The 21,735-nt window shown below is 44.6% G+C and overlaps 2 protein-coding genes across 2 annotated transcripts in view; one reads left to right on the top strand and one right to left on the bottom strand.

Moving 5' to 3' along the window:
- The first annotated feature begins 258 nt into the window (after window positions 1-258).
- On the top strand, window positions 259-12,475 carry smox (spermine oxidase). Its single transcript, XM_056586376.1, has 7 exons — window positions 259-391; window positions 3,329-3,569; window positions 5,632-5,858; window positions 6,939-7,112; window positions 8,072-8,909; window positions 10,274-10,434; window positions 11,847-12,475. Exons 2-7 carry the CDS (start codon window positions 3,356-3,358, stop codon window positions 11,997-11,999), a joined length of 1,767 nt encoding a protein of 588 aa, XP_056442351.1. The 5' UTR covers window positions 259-391; window positions 3,329-3,355; the 3' UTR covers window positions 12,000-12,475.
- Window positions 12,476-14,068: 1,593 nt separating this feature from the next.
- fbxo41 (F-box protein 41) overlaps window positions 14,069-21,735 on the bottom strand; it is a 30,339-nt gene continuing 22,672 nt past the window's right edge. The window contains exons 10-15 of the mRNA XM_056587204.1: window positions 21,309-21,461; window positions 20,648-20,743; window positions 20,068-20,186; window positions 19,127-19,285; window positions 18,226-18,341; window positions 14,069-17,838 (exon numbers count right to left, since the gene is read on the bottom strand). Of these exons, the coding sequence (XP_056443179.1) occupies window positions 17,776-17,838; window positions 18,226-18,341; window positions 19,127-19,285; window positions 20,068-20,186; window positions 20,648-20,743; window positions 21,309-21,461 (706 nt within the window). The 3' untranslated portion in view covers window positions 14,069-17,775. The remainder of the gene's footprint in view (window positions 17,839-18,225; window positions 18,342-19,126; window positions 19,286-20,067; window positions 20,187-20,647; window positions 20,744-21,308; window positions 21,462-21,735) is intronic.

Here is a 21,735-nt window from a genome sequence, read left to right as displayed (position 1 = left end):
ATAATTTGTCATTCGTTCAATAGATTTATGAATCAGTTAGAAAATGTGTCACCTCGTTGTTTTTTTCGGGGGCTTTTACGTCAAATGTTTACATTAAAAGGCAGATAGAAAATGAATAAAACAACATTAATTCAGTCTACAAACTCCGCCTGTAGGCAAACAATTACCAATCATCATCGAGAGTCCACCCCAGTGGGCGGGGTTTGAGTCATTCCACGTCAGCGGTCTCATGTTTATTAATGTAGAGGTAGCAGCGGCCATGGCAAACTGGCTGCTTCTGGTTCCAAGACCGAGACGCATAATAAACACAAAGCTGCACCGGTGCTCCGAGGAAAACACAAAGCCAAGCGCAGTACTGAGGTTTTCTAAAACTGAAGCCCAACGGAGTCAGGTATCTACAAATTCAAACTCTATCTATAGCTCCTGATAGCGAAATTGAATTTAACTAAGTGGTGGAACGAGACATCAGGATTTTGGACATATAAACGTTATTTAGGTTAAAGAAAGAGGGGATTCCGTCTTTGGTGTGAATTGAACGATGCTTAAGTTATGATTAAGTTACGATTCGCAGAGCAAGAGTAGACTGTGTATTGTAGTCAGATATTAAACTAATTTGAGAATTTATGAACGAAATTTTAACATTAGATTAAATATAAAATGGGATCGTACGACCTGTACATCTTCGTTAAAAGAAAACAACCCGTAACAGTTACTCTTACGACTGTGACAGTAGCTTTTTTTTGCATCTTAGGCCTTAACTAATATACAGGAGTGATTTGGAGGGGATTTTACCCTGATATCATGTTGTATTCATGTATTTGGTTATCATGAGCCGGCTGTCAGAAGGTCGGGGTTTTGTATTGATTTTCAACGTCCTCTCGTGCTGCTGCTTTGGCATCCAAACTTCATTACGTGGCACCATCAGGACCACAGGAACAGCTTTATTTAGACTGTAAAGCACAAATTCACCTTAGTATATACACAGAGCACGATGACAACCATGCAAGAATAAAAGGAATAACAAAACATAATTAAATATGTATATCATCCTAAAATATTGGAAATCAGAAAACTATTTCAACAAATGACGGAAAAGCACCAAAGACACGTTTTTCTATAAGGACCCGTTTAAAATATGTATCACCCGTTTTCTTCACTGTTTACCATGATCACAACTGATAGCAATCGCAGCACTCACCAAGATAATTTGAAATATTTTCATTGCAGGAACAATTCCTACCCTATCATGTCTCAATTTCTCTCTGTCTATATCTAAAAAAAAAATAGCATTCTTCCGAATTCTTAAGGCCATCTCGTGTGTAGCCTACTGTATTTGTAGACATAGGCCTAACGTAACTGTATTAACCGGCAGTGATAACGCTCCAAACCACAGTAGGGCTGTAGGACGTCTGATCTGTGGAACAAAAGACTCCACTGCGGTTGATGGAAGATACAATCAGTAACTCTTATAGATATGGATACAGGCTATGTTATGTCAGGGTACAGTCAGAGAGCGTGTTCGAACAGGGACGTTTTGTCCCATTGCTCACCACAGTGTGAGATGTATGTAGGTTGCCATTTCTAGGTCAGTTGTTACATCTAAGTCCCGTTTTCCCACCCCAGCACGCCTCATAATCTGTATTGGATGAAGAGTGGGAATTGGTGACATTAGCGTTTGGCTACTGGGCCCTGAGCCGCCACAGATCTATAAACAGGGGGATGGAGAATAGTGGGGAATAGTGAGGAAGCAGAAGGAGTTGAGGAAGAGGAGTGGATTTTACAGCACAGTTTGTTTTGGCTCGGCTCATGTCGACCCTGGGTTACCTTGAATTTGTGTACAGCCAGTCTGAGTATGCAGATGGATTATGCTGAATGTCTTTCTCTGCAGGCCATGAATAGTAAAAAATTGCTTTACTGCATAGTTATAATAATAATAATAATAATAATAATAATAATAATAATAATAATAATATTAGTATAAAGTATCTAGTAGTAAAGTATCTGTTTCTAAATGCAGAGACTGATGACAGAAATGAATAAAGAATAGATATTTTCACCTGTATAAACACATCCCTTGTTTTCATGTCCCGTATCTTGAATATCCTTAGGGTTTTTTTCTCTCTCTACATTTATATTGTATGAAAACCGCACACTGTAGACACAAAATGACATGTTATTTCTCCGATATTGCAACAACAATAGAACGCATACAGACACATGCACCTTGATGAAGTGGTGGAACAGATGTTGAGTGGACCAACATCGGTGGCTCGAACATGAGGTTGGGCTGGGGTTTCGATGTACTATAAAAGATCGCTCAGATTACGGTGTGCGGTTATTGGTGCTTGTTTGTGTGTGTGTATGTGTGTGTGTGCGTGTGTCTTGTCTGATACATTACATAACGAAAGGAGGGTAGAGTAGTATCTCCCTCACACACTCAACAGGCATTTTTCATGGGGCACGAAGAAAAGTGTGTTTTTGTGTGTGCATGCGTCATGTAAATACCATGACTCGTGTTCTTCAATGTTACATCATAAGCTAGGCTCACTGAGGAGGTTGTACTCTAGTGTTTTGGTTTGACACGCAGCTGTCCCTCATAGTTTACGTCTAATGTCCATTGTCGTCCCCCCGAGGGCACTTTGGGCTGCGGCGAAGGGTTCACATAAACAGGCAGATGTACTGTATGCACAGATGCGTACAAGCACACCAGAACAAAACAAAACGCAGGTGTAGGATTATACGGCACAATCGATTAAGAATGTATCCGTTTATTTTCCTGTGTACAGACCAGGTGAAAAGGGGGCCTTCACTCATTGGCCAGAATTGAGTTCTCAAACAGAAGCAGAGAACAATATTTCAACAAATTATTGTTATTACTGATGTTATTATATTTTTTCCTGAATAACCACACACACACACACACACACACACACACACACACACACACACACACACACACACACACACACACACACACACACACACACACACACACACACACACACACACACACACAGATAGTAGTGAAACAGCAGTCCATTTCTCCGTTGGATAACACTAAAGTGGGTAGGTAGATAGATTTCTTAATTCACCCCTGAGGGTACGTTGAGGTGTAACAGCAGCACAGGTTTTTGTCACAAAATCCAGCAAATCGAATTGACGTCCTAAACATGTATGGAAGTCTCAATAGTATGCTGTAAAATAAATCCCACAAGTAACCCCGCACAGGTGGGAAGCATTCCAGCTAGTAAGAGCCACAACCAGTCAATGTCTCTCTCTCTCTATCTGTACTATAACCAACATCTTCTCCCCCCCCCCCCCCCCCCAGACTGCCTAGAAGAAGAGCTCATACGGCATGCAAAGTTGTGAAATATCGTCAGACAGCACTGATGATTCTCATAGTAGTGGCCCACGACGACCTCCTCATCGGCAGCCTCGGATAGTGGTGATCGGCGCTGGCCTAGCCGGACTCGCTGCGACCAAGACCCTGCTGGACGCCGGCTTCACGGACGTCAGGCTCCTTGACGCGTCCCACCGCGTCGGGGGGAGAGTGCAGAGCATACAGCACGGTGAGCCCAGAGGACCTTTTGCCCTACGGAGCTTCTTTCCCACACTGAAGCGTTAAATGTCATGCTAGGAAGATCCGTGATGTTTTATTTTTTATGTTGGGCGGATGCTTGGAAAAATCAGCGACCAATAGGATAGGCCCATAGAATACCGTATGTGATCCTTCTGCTGTGACTGATGGGTCATGTATTAAAAGAACTGCAGCCTAAAGCTCTTTCACACAAACTCCCGACGTAAATAAACAAGCGATTTAGACGAGATTTGGACGTTTACGTTCTGCAGTCGCAAATTTCCACTAAGCAGACTGTGTCTATACTTTTTGGAGAGTTGTTGTTTTGTAGAATTTTAGCAGATTCTTACTTGATATTTTTTCTTGCTGTCGAATTGTTAGTATCCTAATACTTCTGCTGTTACACACACATTTCCCCTGATCTGGCATTAATAAAGTCTCAAATCTTGTTATTAATAGGGTGGTTTTCGTAACAGTTTTTATTACGATTTGCCTTCCTTTCCGATATGATAAGGAAGGAAGGCAAGATCTTAGGTGCCTAGTAAGACCACTGTGATCAATGTCATGGTTGAGCAGTCATTTTGTACTTTTGTCTAATTATTGATCAGAATATGGTTTAAAGTTGAGGAACTTGCTCACTACAAGGATTTTCAGATACCTTGGTCCAATTAGGTTTTCTATTATATTTTGCGTATACGTATGATCCATTCTATGCATTGATCTATGCTAATTTGCATCCTACTAGTCGTTAACGTTCAGAGATAAGATGCACACTGAGATCTATGAATGATGTGATGTGCTCATCAACACTAATGTATTTGTTCCCCGAGGCTGTTGAGTTGTCTTTTGCATTGCGTGTTCGATGTATTACTCTGTGCATGCTTAAATACAGTCAAATTTCTGTATTTGTATTTGTATCACTACATTTCATTTGTAGAGTTATATTGCATGCATGTCATGGTCATGCGCGATTGAGATTATCAGGATGAACACAGGCCATTCAAAGCACTTACCAATGGATCCAAGTCACATTTACATGAGCCAACAATATTATTTCATTTTCTAGTCTTCTTGAAAAAACAACATTATTTCTCCTTGAAATAAACATACTCAACGGTACTCATCTGGAATGCAGTCTCTGTTCCAGGAAAACCCTAGTGGGTTTTCCTGACTCTGGGAAACCCTTCTGCTCTAAAGTCCTTGATGGCCATTGTTACGTTCGGAAAACCCAATAAACAAAGCCCAAAATAAGAATCCTCTCAGACCCTGCCGTGTCTCCACAGTAAATCACAGCTTGTTGAAAAGCCATGAACTTTGATTCACAAAATTTGACGAAACAAAGAGGGTCATTTATTACATTATGAATACAAAATGTTTTTACATGCAGGATGTACTCTTCTTGCACTCCTGAAATTCCCATTTATATCACAAAAATTAAAATTAAAACACAAATGCAATTCACAATGGCGCTTTATTTTGAATGAATCACTGTTGTGCACCAGATTTATGCCAGTTATGTAAACGGGTCATATTACATAACCTCAGTAGTCTCTTTCATACATGCTTTAGAGATTATCTAAAAATTATTTCCCAAAGATATTTGTCTAATGACCCTCAATTATATTTCTCTGACTACTCCCTCCCATAACTAAGAAGCACATCGCCCTTCTCTGACAATGAAGGCCTCCACCAATTGCTTTTTGGTCAAAGTCATTCCTATATCTCATTCCGTGTGTGTGCTTCATCAGCTTTGTAAATGTGTAAAATAATCTCTAAATGCGCACAGAGAGTTGTGAATGTATACAGGAAGCTGCACGTGTATATTTAGAGCCAGTGTTTGTGCTATCACATTAGTTCATATGTAAATCAAAGATCTGTAAATTATTAGAAAAAATTGTAATTTAGCTCCATGAGCTGGAAGTACAGACGTTTCATAAGTTACTATTTACATGTGTGAATAGTTCTGCTACGTAAAGGTCCGATGGCCCCCCAACGTGGGGGGGTAGTGTGACTTCAGCTTCACCAGACCGCCTGCTGTGTTTGCTGGCCTCCAGGTACAGCCAGCCTCGAGCTCGGGGCCACCTGGATCCATGGCACCAACGGGAACCCCGTGTACCACCTGGCCCAGGAGAACGGGCTGCTGGAGCACACCACGGACAGCGAGCGCAGCGTGGGACGCATCAGCCTCTACGGCAAGAACGGCGTGGCCCACTACCGGACCGACAGGGGCCGCCGGATCCCCAAAGACCTGGTGGAGGAGTTCAGCGACCTGTACAACGAGGTGAGGGTAGGAGGAGGGGGAGGGGGTGGTGGAGAGGAGGAGGAGGAGGAGGTGGTGGAGGAGGAGGAGGAGGAGGAGGAGGAGGAGGGTGGTGGAGGAGGTGGTGGAGGAGGAGGAGGAGGAGGAGGAGGAGGAGGAGGAGGAGGAGGAGGAGGAGGAGGTGGTGGAGGAGGAGGAGGAGGAGGAGGAGGTGGTGGAGGAGGTGGAGGAGGAGGAGGAGGAGGAGGTGGTGGAGAGGAGGAGGAGGAGGAGGAGGTGGTGGATGAGGGTAAGAGGAGGAGGAGGAGGAGGAGGAGGAGGTGGTGGAGAGGAGGAGGAGGTGGTGGAGGAGGTGGAGGAGGAGGTGGTGGAGGAGGTGGAGGAGGTGGTTGAGAGGAGGAGGAGGAGGTGGTGGAGAGGAGGAGGAGGAGGTGGAGGAGGTGGAGGAGGTGGTTGAGAGGAGGAGGAGGAGGTGGTGGAGAGGAGGAGGAGGAGGTGGAGGAGGTGGAGGAGGTGGTTGAGAGGAGGAGGAGGAGGTGGAGGTGGGGGATGAGGGTAAGAGGAGGAGGAGGTGGAGGAGGTGGGGGAGGAGGAGGATGAGGAGGTGGTGGAGAGGAGGAGGAGGAGGAGGAGGTGGTGGGGGATGAAGGTAGGAGGAGGTGGAGGTGATGGAGGGTATGAGGTGGAGTCTAGGAGCAGAAGGGGGTATGAACAGAGGCGGTTAGGGATGGAGAAGGTGGTGGATGTTACAGAGGTGGTGGAGGGTAAGGGGGTTGGAGGTACAGCCACATGCAGTGATAGTTTTCATTGACTCATTTAGGCTTTTATGGATGCTTTTATCCTGAGCGACACCCAAGAACTTTCAAAGCTTCAAAATTGGAGGAAGGACAAAAAAAATTAAAGTGCAGCCCACACAAAAATAACCTAGAGTAGATATTGGAATCAGTACACAAGGTAAGTGGTGGCACGCTGGCTTTATAAAGACACACACACACTTTATTTTCCTGTGAAGGGTGCGTCTTAAAATGTATATCCTGAATATTTGGCTAATCCCTCCTGAGCCATCCATCTCAAGTGTTCTGCCGTTCTCTACCTGCCCAGGTGTTTAAGCTGACACAGGAGTTCTACCAGAACGGGAAGCCGGTGTGTGCTGAGAGCCAGAACAGCGTGGGCGTGTTCACACGGGACTACATGCGCCAGCGCATCACGTCAGACCCCGACGACTCAGACGCCGTCAAGAAGCTCAAACTCTCCCTGCTGCAGCAGTACCTCAAAGTATGTGTGTGTGTGTGTGTGTGTGTGTGTGTGTGTGTGTGTGTGTGTGTGCCCATGAAGCCCTTCATGTGTTTGTATGTGTGAGAGTCTGCTGAGTGAGTGTGTGTGTGTGTGTGTGTGTGTGTGTGTGTGTGTGCGTGTGTGTGTGTGTGTGTGTGTGTGTGTGTGTGTGTGTGTGCCCATGAGGCCCTTCATGTGTTTGTATGTGTAAGAGTGTGCTGTGGTTGTTTGTGTTTGTGTGTGCATCTTTGCATTAAATTTCATTACATTTATTTCTTGAAGCTTTAATCCAAAGCGCCTTACACTAAGTGCATTGAATATAATGATATAAGGGTGCATGTGAGTGCATGCCTTTGTTTGTGCTTGTGTGTCTGCATGAATGTTTGTGTGCACTTCTGTCGGCATAACATCAGGAACTGCTTTGCACACTATGGTGAGTCACTCACAGTCATTTCTGTCGGACAATAGATACTGTAGCCCCCTAATCTAGCTCCTCGTAGCTCATCTTTGACTCTAGTTTTAGCACAACACCATAAAGTCCTGCTACAGAAAGGTTTATACTGATACACCTACTGATAATGCAAAACTTAAGGTCATTTAAATAGTTAATAGATATTTGAAAAATGTCTTCTTGTGAATATTAATTCCCTGTTAGTTCCCCTTCATAGTATATATTACATAAACATATAATACGCAGCATTTATTGACATAAGTAACTCATTTTGAATACTATCCTATTTTATCACAAATATATATATATATACTGAATATATAACACCCATGTTAAAGTAGGATAATATACCCTTTGTCTGACTTTTAGAAACTGTTTACCCTTTCCAGTGTGTAACCCATTAACCACCTCGCTGTACCTCGTGGTTAAAGATCCTTCCCGGTCAGGAATCCGCCCTCTTACAGCTCCAGTCGCCACCAGCCTCACCGCCGCCCACTGTGCCCCCCAGGTGGAGAGCTGTGAGAGCAGCTCCCCCAGCATGGACGAGGTGTCCCTGAGCGAGTTCGGCGAGTGGACGGAGATCCCCGGCGCCCACCACGTCATCCCGGGCGGCTTCATGAAGATCGTGGACATCCTGGCGCGGGACATCCCGCCCCGGAACGTCTCCCTGGGGAAGGCCGTCCGCTGCGTCCACTGGACCGCCTCGGCCCAGGGGCAGACGCATCAGCGGCGGGGGGGCGGCGGGGGCAACCGGACGCGGGGGGAGGGCGGCCGCGACGGCGACCACAACGAAAACGAGCGCAACGCCGCGGGCGACCGGCTCATCCTGGGCGCCGGGCGGGCGGTGCGCGTGGAGTGCGAGGACGAGGAGTGGCTGGCGGCCGACCACGTGATCGTCACGGCGTCGCTGGGCGTGCTGAAGGACCGGCACGAGGCGCTGTTCTCGCCGCCACTGCCCGAGGAGAAGGTGCTGGCCATCGAGAAGCTGGGCATCAGCACCACCAACAAGATCTTCCTGGAGTACGCCCAGCCCTTCTGGAGCCCCGAGTGCAACAGCATCCAGCTGGTGTGGGAGGAGGAGGAGGAGGAGGAGGAGGGGGGGGGGGAGGGGGAGAAGAAGGAGGCGGGGGAGGAGGCGGGGGGGGAGGCGGGGGAGGGCCGGCGGTCGGCGCTCCCGGAGGAGCAGTGGTACAAGAAGATCTGCTCGTTCGACGTGCTGTACCCGCCGCAGCGCTACGGCCACGTGCTCAACGGCTGGATCTGCGGCGAGGAGGCGCTGCTCATGGAGCGCTACGACGACGACACGGTGGCCGAGACCTGCACCGAGCTGCTGCGCCGCTTCACAGGTCGGCCCGAGGGACGCGCTCGTGCTAGCGCACACACACACACACACACACACACACACACACACACACACACACACACACACACACACACACACACACACAGACACACACACACACACACACACACACACACACACACACACACACACACACACACACACACACACACACACACACACACAGGCACACGCAGACAAGCACATTCAGGCACAGGGACACACGCATGCACGAAAAAGGCTCACACATCGATTGTGCACATACACGCGCGCACGCACACACACACACACGCATGCACGAACACGCGTGTGCGCACACACACACGCACACAGGCTCACACACGAGTGCACGAACACGCAAGCACACATCTGGTGCACGCACACACACACACACACACAGGCACACGCAAATAGGCGCACACGCAGACACACGCACGCACAATGCCATATTAGTTTCCCGCGGGGAAAGATCTCTATGAGGTGATGAACCGATATAATGGACCTATATTGTGTAGAGTTTAAGGGGAGGCGACTCTGCGTCTGGTCTTGTAGTAGTTTCTCCAATTCAGTTCTCCAATGCAGGCAGTAGATATCGTTTCAGTTGAGTGCTTTTTTTTCACTTGTGTTACAGCATACCTTGAGAATAGTGGCGTCGACTCTATTCCTCGTCGTAAGGCACGCACTTCCCCCGGTTGTAACCAGTAAACTACCGAGCAAACCCGACCGACCACCGTCCGGCATCAATGACTTCCATTCATCCCTGTGGAGCCTCTGGCCAGGAACCAGGGACCTACGAGCCCCGTGACTTGGATGGCATCCCCCCCCCCAGTCACGTCGAGGCGAGCTGTGTGCGAACAGTTCTCACCCAAGGCTGTTGGAGACCTGTAAACAACCGCCACAGACTCTAGTGGAATGAGTCATTAGATGGATTCGATTGACTTAACCTAAGGAGATCGTCCCTGGTGGACCAGGGTTTATTTAGATTTCCACTAGTAGCACAATGCCAAGATTGGGGAACGCCGGTGTCTCTCAACTCTCTACTTTATAGAGGCCTAAGGAATCCCCCCAGCTGTTCATCTCCGATCGTATAGCCCACTGGAGACAGATTAGGGAGCGTTCACACGATGGCAAACTTCATATTCACATGATGGCAATATTTGGATTTGTTTGGTCACAAAGCGTTGGCATACGCAGGAAATGGTGTGTCATTACAGACTATTGTTTTTGCTAACTGAAATTTGAATGAGGTAAAAAAATGACAAAGCCTTGTAGCAAAAGTGTGTGTTAGCCACGCAGCTTGTGTGTGTTAGCCACATAACCTCCCAATGTATTTATCCCCGTGTGGTGTGTTCCCGTCTCTCCCTCCAGGAAACCCAGACATTCCCAAACCCAGGCGGATCCTGCGCTCCTCCTGGGGCAGCAACCCCTACATCCGGGGGTCCTACTCCTTCACCAGGGTGGGCTCCAGCGGGGGGGACTTCGAGAGGCTAGCCACGCCCCTACCCTGCGCTGACAGCACCAAGGCCCCGGTGAGAGAGAGAGAGAGAAGAGAGAGAGAGAGAGAGAGAGAGAGAGAGAGAGAGAGAGAGAGAGAGAGAGAGAGAGAGAGAGAGAGAGAGAGACAGAGACAGAGAGAGAGAGAGAGAGAGAGAGAGGAGAGAGAGAGAGAGAGAGAGACGAGAGAGAGAGAGAGAGAGAGAGAGAGAGAGAGAGAGAGAGAGAGAGAGGGGGGAGATGACAGGGGGAGTAGGAAGAGAGAGGAGAGGGGGAGAGAACAGATAGCAGGGGATTTAGGCAGAGAGTGAAAGAGAGAGAGAATAGAGAAAGGGGGGAGCAGAGAGAGGAGGGATAGAAGCAGATTGATGGAGAGAGGGGGGAGAGAAAGAGGGAGACTGAGTCTTTCCCTCCTCTAAGAGAGAGAGAGGGAGGAGGAAAGAAAGGGAGAAGACAGAGAGAGAGAGAGAGGGGAGAGTGTGTGAGAGACACACTGTGTGGGTTTTTGTGTGTGTGTTTGTGTATGGAAGAGGGAGACAATGTGTCTGTTTGTCTGTGTGTGTGTGTTTGTGTGTGTTTTTGTGTGTGAGAGCGAGACAAGAGAATGTGTGAGTTTGAGTAAGTGTGTGTGTGTTTGTGAGTAAGAGAAAGGGCACCACACAGAACATATTATGTATCTCTGTCTGGCAGAATGCAGAACAGATTCAAGATCCCCTGAGGCCTCTGCTATCTCTCCAGCTCTGGTTATATGCGTTCAGAATAAAATGGGCTTAGAACCGGCCTCAATATCAACAATCCTGAGCTTTGAGTTTTAACATCATGATAGAATAGGATAAATTACATGACTAAAATGTCAACTATGGAAAACACATGTTAATTAATTGCCCTTCAACTACAGAAAGTACAGAAAAACAAGGTGTGTATCTAGCAACTATGTAAACTATGTTGCACTGGAACTGTCTGCCTCTCAGCTGACGGCCCAGCGATAGTGAGTGTTTTCCCTGATCTGGTGGGTTTACATGTGGTTGTTTACAGCTCACATTCTGTGACCCCAGGAGACGGTACAGCTTGTCTCCAAGTTGTGGTTCCAGCCAAGGGACTAGACCTTGAAACCTGAGGCACTCTGACACCACAGTGTGCGTGTGTGCTTGCGTATGTGCGTGCGTGAGTGTGTGTTGGCATCTGTGTTGGTGTGAGAGAGTGGGGATATATCGGGGGTCTGCGTGTACTTGTTGCTGTTAAAGAGACATCCCTCATTTAATTCACAACAAGCAAACACATTTATACCATTATCACATGCATACCATGTTACACTGCCATAAAACACATGACTGTTACTCTAGTATCGGCGATAGTCAGCATACAGTGAGGGGCAGGCACACAGTAAAAAGTGTTTTGTGTGTGGTTTCTCAATCTATTTATTGTCTGTGTGATGTTTTCCAAACAGCCTCTCCAGGTCTTGTTTGCTGGGGAGGCCACCCACAGGAAATACTATTCCACTACCCATGGTGCTTTGCTGTCAGGCCAAAGAGAGGCCAATCGCCTGGTAGAGATGTACCAGGATTTGCACAGTGCTAAAACCACAACGCCTAACGTGTAAACCGACAAACCAGAACCACTGACTAGTGATGAACACACAAATTAAATTGTGATGTCCGATTTTTTGTATGTTTGGACGATAAGTTACACATCTTACAATCAATCTGGGGGCATTACATAGTATGAATTAAGTCTAACTTCAAATGTACTGTAGAATAAAACATACAGTTTTACTTGACGTGTATTAAGTTTCCGTGGGTGCTGTCAATATTTTGTCTTATCATTTTTTTTATCATCGATGTCATAATGTTTATAATAACAGCATTTAGGATTTAACTTATTTTTTGTAAGTGCCTTCTGTATCTAATCTGATTCTGAATGATGAGAATTCTGATTAAAAGGAAGAACACTTAACAATCTTAATAAATGTTTTCATATGGTCCGAAGTAATATTTGTTCAGACATATCAGTAGTTACATTACGTTATACTTCGGTTCCACATGTTCATCCGTTGTTGAAAAAGTATGCCTTTTTTTTTTAAAACAGTTGGGAGAACAGACATGTCTACAGAAGGTAAAGCAAATCCAGTTCAATGCATTAATGTGACAGTCATTCATGTACCATTGATTTTCTCCTTTTGACTTGTAACAAGATTAATGCAGTAAAGAACAAATAATACTCTGCCTATAGAAATCTACCTATATTTTCCATGTCTATACCAATAATAAAAGATGTAACAATTTTACCTGTCATTAATTATGTTCCAGGTTAATGAACGGAACCTCACATCTGAATGAAATAACGATTCTCTCAAGATTTCTTTTCAATACAAATTATTATTCCACTCATTTACCTGATACAGAACGAAATGCAACACCAAATTTGATGGTGCCTGGCATAGTTCTGGCCTGGCATAGTACCGGAACATCATCCTTGACAATGGAAAGGGAACCCTCCTGTTTTTAGCCTAAGTGCAACAGGTTCATAAATCAGACACTGAACATAAGATTGATCAACTTCAGTCTCTTGTCTTCCAAAACAATTGACCTTTAACCTTTTGAAATATATATTTTTCTGTGTGTAGGATGAGATGTAGATGCTTATTAAAATGTATACCACATTCAATCGAAGAAGTCTGTCAACATTTTGAGGCATCAGTGAGGAATGATGACTCAAAATGAGCCCTGATACTAACATGTGATGATGTGATTATGTCTCCCCCTGAACTAAACACCCTTTCTGAAGGGGAACTCGTAGCAGTATGTAAAGCATGTATAGTTGGCCAAGAAACACTGGAAGCACATAACACAGCCGTGGCAAACTTTGTTCTACCCCACACAGGATCTGAGTTCAATTCTTGGATATTAGCTAGATCAAGATATATGTTATGTGAGAAAAAAGAAGTATGGTTTAAGTTGTATTAAGTTTGCAGGCCACCATACTGTACAATTAACAATGAATCTAGCCTGATAGAGTGGTTGCCTATTCAGACCTGGATAAACCTGGGTGACAATTTAAGTAAGTTTGGGCTAAGATGGTAATTACCTGTGCTTTAAGGACAGTGCTGTCTGGTCTCCTTTGTGTGGCTGAGGTGAAACACAAGCATTAGTAATGCACTAATGACATGCATACTGGAAAGGTTCAGTTTTTCAGACAAAAGCCTTGTAATCAAGCATGTGCCTATCATCCACATTAATAGAATAAAACATTTAACTACACCGTCTGGAAGATAGTTTGCTCTCATCCACAGAATTCTCTGTATCTTTGGAAAAACCGTAAGGCGTGTTAGACAAAGGAGAGAGAGGTTAAAATGGCAAGGAATAAGAGGCTTCTTACAAGACGCGCACACACACACACACACACACACACACACACACACACACACACACACACACACACACACACAAACACACACACTTAGCCAACATCAAAGTGTTCATATCCACAATGGGCTAAATGCTCAAAGCACTGGAAGCACCGATTAAACTATTGTATGAAAACAAATAACTTGAAACGTGTTACTTATCTAAAGTAGCCCCACATAGACAACTTCAAAAACGGAATACGTCAATAAAAAACAAGGCGCTGAGCTCATTAAGCATGAAAAGAAAACAAGATATGGTAGTGTAATTTAGCACTTTTATTGATGACAAGGAATGGATGAAGAGGAATAGTCAAATCTTTTTTTCCTATTGCAGTTTCTCAAAACGCCGCTTCTCTACGGGAACAGTAAAGCATTGTGTTTCATAAGAGTGAACAAAGTCAATCGAATAGAATGCATTTTAGATGAATGAATGAGAAAGAAAAGTGCACACTTGTGTGCCCAGACAAGTGTTGAGGTAATGTGTGAAATACAGTATGTCAGAAAACGGGCAGAGTACAATCGTTCATACAGGAAGTATATTAAGAGAGGTATGTAATGAAAGACCATAACATGATAACGATGGAAGATACTGCAATTACAAAACAAGAACGCGTTTGTTAAACAAAGCTCTGAATCAACTAGCAAAGTAAATGATCAATTTAAAAAATATACATATAAAAAAGGGAACACAATGATTTGGTGAATCTTGCACAAAAATAAAAAAGTATGTCACGAGAAGAGATCAGCATAAGGTCATTCTGGCAATAAACCCCCAAATAATGAAAGCACTTGAATGCAACGGTTGGCGGAGGTTCGAATCGGATCGTCCCGAGCGATGGGCGATAAGACCGAGACGGAGGAATGGAGCAGATTTGCATCAAGAATACACGCACATATTCGTCATTATAAACCAACGCTTATCTGTACATGGTGCATATCATCCACTCGTGGCGTTCACTCTCAATTCAGTCCGATCATGACGTCACACGCTGGCCCGTCCACATAATAGACGAGATAACAAGGCGCGTTGTAAACAGAAATCACCGAGGTATACTGGCGATAACAAGCGATGGACAATAGAAGGCTCTAGAAAAAAAAAAAGTGCATCACATTATGTCAAAATACCGAGATATATCTGAACATTAAAACAACACTCTAATAATAAACATCTGATATTCTTTTTTTTTCTCTCACTAGTGCAACAATAGACTTGATTAAAGAAAGACGTATGGGGTTAACCTGCAAGCAATCAAAGCTTTTAAACATCTAATCATTTCTCTGGCATCGACAGCAGAACACTTAAAGAAGGCAACTCAATGATTGATGCTTAAACACAAACATGCCAACATTATAGACATTGCTTCTTTTTTTGTGTATACATATATATATATATATATACCTATATATATAAATAAATAAATAGCTGAATTATTATCTTTATCATTTCCTTAAATAATTTCGATCTCTATATGACTCTGATGCACATTTAATATAAAGTATCTATAATTCACAACTGCAATGTCAACACTACCGTAATACATAATATATTTTGTTTGTTGTTCTTTGCACTTTGAAGAGGCTGCTTACAGACTGCATCTGTAAACTGTATCCCTAGGAAAAGGTCATTTTTATGACTTTGATATAATACAAACCTCATAGGTTTAAGTTTTCCATATCTAACCACTTATGTACAGTTTTATGTCGTAGCGAAGGCAAGATTGTCTGAAACCAGAAAAGAAACGAGTGCAATGTGTTTTCCCGAGTGTGTCAAAGCCTTTCCGAAAAACAATTGTGCCTTTTTTCTTCTACCTCAAACGTACTGGAAATGTATCGACGACTCACACACCACAACCTTACAAACTTTAAAAAGGCGAAAGCCAAAACGACCCAATCCACCCTCACACTTTAACTTGGTACGGTAACAAGTAATGCGTTGGAGCGCACTCAACACTATATTCTGTTGGCATCTAGAACCTTCTCCTACACACTTTAACCAGACATGTTTGGGGGAATGGCCAGAGTTTAGCCTTCAGCTGGCCGAAGATGAGCTTTCAGGCCAGAGCTGGTAAACAAATCGTCACAAGGCGTTGTACATAAAGATATTGTACTTAATATTTGAAGAACAAGTGATTTAGAATTGATCCCGTTAGTCAAGTCACCAGTCATGGAATTAGTATCTACAATCTTTCATTGAAATGCTAGAACGTTACGCTAGGCTATGCTGATGGGGTTTAGGCAGTCACGATAGAGATACATGAGTTCACATGGCTTGGATTTGACATTTATATCCATGCAAGTGGACTGTCTTGAGGGCCAGCTTCCAGTGCCACTAGCCAATGTAGGTCATTAACACACACCTCCATTAGATGGCGCTGGAGGATGTTCACAGACCATTTTCTCTCACACATACAAAAAAAAGCACTGTGAGGATGGCACCTTAAGAGTGTAGAACAACAGCATGGCGTATATAGTGATACAGTATAATACAAGAAGGGGCGACCTCTTGATGCTCATTATAAAATGGGTTCTATAACGAGTACACTGTTGTTGTTGGTTTTCCACTAGTTTCTGCTCTATGCCTTTCATTACATTGCCGTTCATTTCACTTGAATAGCACACTGGAGAAAACACAGCAAATGAGCGTATTGCCACCGCAGTGAGGGGCGCCGTTGATGTGATTTGCAGCCCTGTTCCAAGGATATCACATACTGCATATTTGATCATATCAGAGGACAAAAAACCATCAAAACAGAAAAGCTAGGACAGATGAATGAACGCACAGTGGGGGTGCGGGGGGAGGGGGGAAGGAACTATACATCTACACCCAAACCTTTTCAGAATAACATAGCAGGTCCATCAATGGTTTAACCAACGCCTTTTGTGTCAACCTATTTATTCTTTGGATCTTTCTCATCTTTAACGTCACAGGCGTACGCTCATGTTTTCCTTGCTACGCGGTAGTCAGTGTGTGAAGGGGCGCTGTATGGTGATGGTTTCTGATCTAATAAAGAATAAACCTCCACACATATGCAAAGCAGAACACATTGGCAGCTGAAGAAGAAAAAAAAATGTATTGCTACCATAGCAACCATTCCATGCAGCGACGACGGGGGCTGTGGATAAAGACGGTCAGTGTGCTGGAAGCTCAACCTGGCTCCTCACGCCGTGCTTCAGAAGTAGCTTCAGAAGCGGCTTCAGAAGCTGTTCATCCTATCGAAAGTTGTCTATACTTGTTGTAATGAACCAGGTGTGGCACAGGCCGGGTAATTTTGATCATCTGGCTATTAATTTGGTGAACTTGAGGTACACCGACTATCAATCAATCCAAACAAAATCGGCAATCATACTGAGAAAAAACGCGAGGATAACGCCTTGTTGCGTTATGATGACATTGACTCAATAGTTTCTCTTGGGAAATCACAAAGCCTCGTTGCCAGATGTTGAGTCTTGCTCTGTTGTTATGCGTCTGTGAAACCAGATGATGACTCGGTAAGAGTCATGCTAGCATTGAACTTGGTTTCTTCTGAAAGTCTTGGTTGGGTGCGGTGTGGAAACACCCGTGTTTCTTAAGCCTGGCGACTAATACTTCTACAAAGGCCGGAATTTTCCAAGAGGGAAGAGCAGATTCCAGTTTGTTGTCCAAAATGTTCGTGACTCGCGGTTGGCCCTGGCTGTGCTGTCTTCTGTTGCTAGCGCGATAGCTTTTTTTTGTTGGTTTGGTTTCTCCGTTTTTATTTTGTCTGTGGTCACTGTTGTTTCTGGATGATCTTTTCTTTAGAGAGATGATTGAGCTTCATTGGCTCGGGCTCAACGAGTGTATCTGGGGGTCGAGGAGGAGAAGGAGCAAAGCTTGTCCCTTGTGGAGACCCGTAGCTGAGCTAAAGGGTATGAGCGTAGGCCGTCTGCCCTCCTGCAGCGGCGCTAGTGGTGTTGGCGTAGGCTGACTGCCTTCCTGTAGGGGAAGCTGGGGGTGTTAGCATAGGCTGTCTGCCTTAACGTGGAGAATCTTGGAGAAGCCCGGTCTCTTCTTCAGGGCCTGAAAAGAAGCAGGGTCGACGTGAAGAAGGTGTTGTGTTTCCAAACTTGACTAATACAAAGTTAAAACAATTGTATGAAATATTTCATCGTTGCTATGTTTAGATATTTCATTATTGCAATTACATAGCAAGTCTAGCATATCAAGTTCGACAAACTTCATAAGGAAATTAATTAAATATGAATCATTTGAAGATAAGTTGGATTTCTCCTTAGTCAGAGCTTTATCTGCCCCTGTATGTATGATATCAAGCAACCACTTATCAACAAAACAATTATTTATGGCTTCCATGCATTGAAGCTTAACTAAATGCTGAACTACTCCAAGTAACGATCTTAAACTCCTGTCTCCAGCGCGAAGGGGTCATTGGTAGGGCTGTGAAGTGACCTGCAGCTTGTTCACCATCTCGTCAAACAGCTTCCTGGCCTCAGGGCTGTTGGGATCTTCAAAGTAGTCTTCGATGCCGATCTGGACCACGATGGACTTGAGGTTACGACACACGCCTACATGACAACAAAAGACAGCGTGGGAAGAAAACCGGGGAATGTGAAGATTTCATCTAATTAGAATGCGCAATCTTAAATGCTACTGCTATTCATGATAAGTCATATTAGGCATTTAGCAAAGCTTTCATCCAAAGAGACCTCCAATGAGCAGGTAGGGTTTTTGGCTTCTTGCTCAAAGATGCATACAGATAGACTGGGACATTGGGGCGGGAATCTGGAGCCTTTTCACTGGGAGTCAATCACCCGAACCAATAGACTACCCTGCCTTGAATAAGTTAGCATTCACTGTGGGAATAAAAGCAAAGCTCAGAGTTTTCTTTAGCATAGTTTGTACAAAAGAGAGTATAAAATCTCCCTTCGTAATAGCAGTGGTAGTAGTAGTAGTAGAATTGGTTACAGTAGTAGTAGTAGTAGTAGTAGTAGTAATAGTAGTAGTAGTGGTAGTAGTAGCATTATTGGTAGTAGTAGCAGTAGTAGTATTAGTAGTAGTAGTGGTATTAGTTGTATTGGTAGTTTAAGTAGTAGTAGCAGCAGTATTGGTAGCAGTGGTCGTAGTAGTAGTAGTATTGGTAGTAGTTGTAGTATTATTGGTAGTAGTAGTAGTAGCAGCAGTATTGGTAGCAGTGGTAGTAGTAGTAGTAGCAGTAGTATTGGTAGTGGTAGTAGTATTGGTAGTAGTAGTAGCAGTGCTAGTAGTAGTATTGGTAGAAGTAGTAGCAGTATTGGTAGTATTGGTAGCATTGGCAGCAGTAGTATTGGTAGTAGTAGTATATTCAACTCACTGTTGAAGTGCAGTAGGGCCTTTGGCGTGACCGGCGTGGAGGTGAGGACCAGCATCTCCAGGCCCTTGAGGCCCTCCCTGCAGACCTCGGCAGCCACCTCCTGGTTGATCTCACTGACGTGGTCCAGCTCCAGCACCTGCAGACGCATGCAGTTCCTGGCTGTCGGGGGAGAGGGCCGTGGGAGGAGGATACGTGGGGGGAGAGATAGTGAACGTAAAAAGAGTGAAAGTGAAACCAAAACCAATATCAAGATTTGATCATCTTGATATTATGTTCAAAAGTGTAATAGCAATACCTTTTGTGAGAAGCTGTTACAAATTCAATGCAAGACATTAGACGGTATAATATCTTGCATAATCAGTCGATCAATTACCTTTGCTTGTCTCTAACTTGAGAGTAAATCAAGGTTATTATGAGGGATGAAATAGCATATGTTTTGCATTGAATTTACTGGATGCAGGATAGTCAAGGGTTTACTGTGAACTGACTAGACCTGTCTGTGTAAAATAAACACAAATGCGTGAAGAATGAATGCAAACCATATAAGACAATGGTTTCATAATGGTCCCTTTGAATATTAAAAGCTGAAGGATGAATAACAAATTATTACAATGCATTAATTATCAACAGAGAATGAAACTAAATGTGAGGGATGTCAACGCATTCTACTGCGTAAACAGTTAGAGCTACCACGAATAAGCTTAAACTTTGATAAATTATCTGATAATGTTGACGTTTCGCCGTTAAAGGTAGGGCGAAACGTCAACATTATAAATTGATTGAGAGGCATTTTTATTACTGGTAGTCATATATTTTTTGATCATCCTGCATCCCAACAACACTCACACATCAACTGTTCTGACTGTGGCTTAGAAGTGAGGGCTGTCTTTTTTGTTGTTTTTTCATGAAGCGAGTTGTGTGATGAGAGTGATGACACGTACCCAGAGAGGCCAGGCCCTGGATGCCACACCCGGCCCCGCCAACGCCCAGAGCCCGGAGGTGAGGCCAGCACCGTCCTATGGTCTGAAGACATCGGTTGCTGAAGCGAGCCGGCTGTTGGCTGGGAGACAACACAGGCTGTGTATTATGTACTTGAGTAGAATAACTGTTTATACATTTACCAACTACAGTGGACCTGGTGTCGTGACACATTTTTTAGACCCCATGACTAAAGGCACTGCAAGATGCCCCAAACCCCTAATTGCCCACATGAAAAAAAGAAACTGTATTCTGTGCTAAACGTTTGCTAAAAATAGAAAATGACTCAATTGCAGAATTTGCAACCAACAATGGAAATATCAATGTTATAATTGTTATAATAACAGTTGGGTGGATCATCTGGTTGGACCTCAGATATGTCAAACTAAAGAGTTGATTCAATAGTCACACCTGCACCTCCCGCCTCCACACATAAATCATTCATCATCAATGGTATTGTTTCAGTTGAATCCACATGAAATATCAAAGGCAACAGCGGCAGGCCCAGCTACACGCTGCTACAGTCTCTGCTCCTTCTCTCACCATGGGTGTAGTGGCGCCACCTGCAGGGAGATGATGTCTCTGCAGCCGGCTCCCAAAGCCCAGATCACCTCCTGACCCACCGGGTCGGTGGCACTCCTGGTAGGAAGGACGGTGAGGGTTTAAACATCCCATCCATACAAGGGATGCTTCACGGCGGCCTTACGCAGGTGGTTATCTTTCTGTACTGAATTGCTCAGCGCTCAACCTTTCTAAAATATGTGTTCTCAATTGTGTGAGAGTTAAATGGATCCAAGGGCCGCAGAAGGCCGGGGTCAGTCACTGTGACTGTATGCCCTGTGTTTTCACGCTAGCTGCGACTTCCCTTGGAATGAGCTAAGGGGCCGATGCCTGCTTCATGACAGAATAAAACGAAGAGTTGAACCTGATGGGGGCACAATCTACTGTGGGTCCAACAACTAGTGATATTATATGATATGAGATGTAGTCAAATGTATTCTGCTGTAATGTAATGTATTCATGTCTATTTATATGAGGTAATTGAATAATATGCAGTGCAGTAACGTTGCATAATATCATTTAATGTGATGCATTGATGTATTACGTAATATAATGTAAGTCGTCCAATGCAGTGTAATAGCCTCAGCTCAATCAGGGTGGGGACAGCCTGATGAATAAATGGACATCAGGAGGAGTAGCGTACCTGTAGGTGACAGCCTGCAGGGCTCTGCAGTAGCAGCTGGCCAGCCAGAGGGAGCGGTCGGTCAGCAGGTTGGGACAGTGAGACACCTTCAGGATCAGCAGGTTGCTGCCTGTGGCCTTGAGCAGGGCCTCCAGGCCGTCCTCCAGACTGCCTCTGATTGGGGGGAACGGAGAGAGCATGCATGGGCACACACCAGAGTTAGGACACAACCCACACATGCAACCACACATACACGCACACACACAGATACACGCACACAAGGAATAACCCACACAAGTAGAAAACACACCACACAAGGAATAACCCACACACGCCGCCGCACACGCATGCACACATACACGCACACAAGGTATAACTCACACACACAGACACGCAAGCACGCACTCGCCCCCAACGCAACATACAAGTACATAAACATGGAAGGAAT

Source organism: Gadus chalcogrammus, chromosome 3 (assembly GCF_026213295.1).
Source record: "Gadus chalcogrammus isolate NIFS_2021 chromosome 3, NIFS_Gcha_1.0, whole genome shotgun sequence".
In the NCBI taxonomy this organism is placed as follows: Eukaryota; Metazoa; Chordata; class Actinopteri; order Gadiformes; family Gadidae; genus Gadus; species Gadus chalcogrammus.
The sequence above is the reverse complement of the archived record's forward strand: the minus strand, read 5'-3'. Positions and strand labels throughout refer to the sequence as shown.

What these genes read in the sequence shown, in the direction of transcription:
- smox (XM_056586376.1), top strand. Translation starts at nt 3,356, where the DNA reads ATGCAAAGTTGTGAAATATCGTCAGACAGCACTGATGATTCTCATAGT. An exon ending in GCTGCTGCGCCGCTTCACAG is followed by an intron (nt 8,910 to 10,273) that starts GTCGGCCCGAGG and finishes CTCTCCCTCCAG; the next exon opens with GAAACCCAGACATTCCCAAA. An exon ending in CTGACAGCACCAAGGCCCCG is followed by an intron (nt 10,435 to 11,846) that starts GTGAGAGAGAGA and finishes TTTTCCAAACAG; the next exon opens with CCTCTCCAGGTCTTGTTTGC.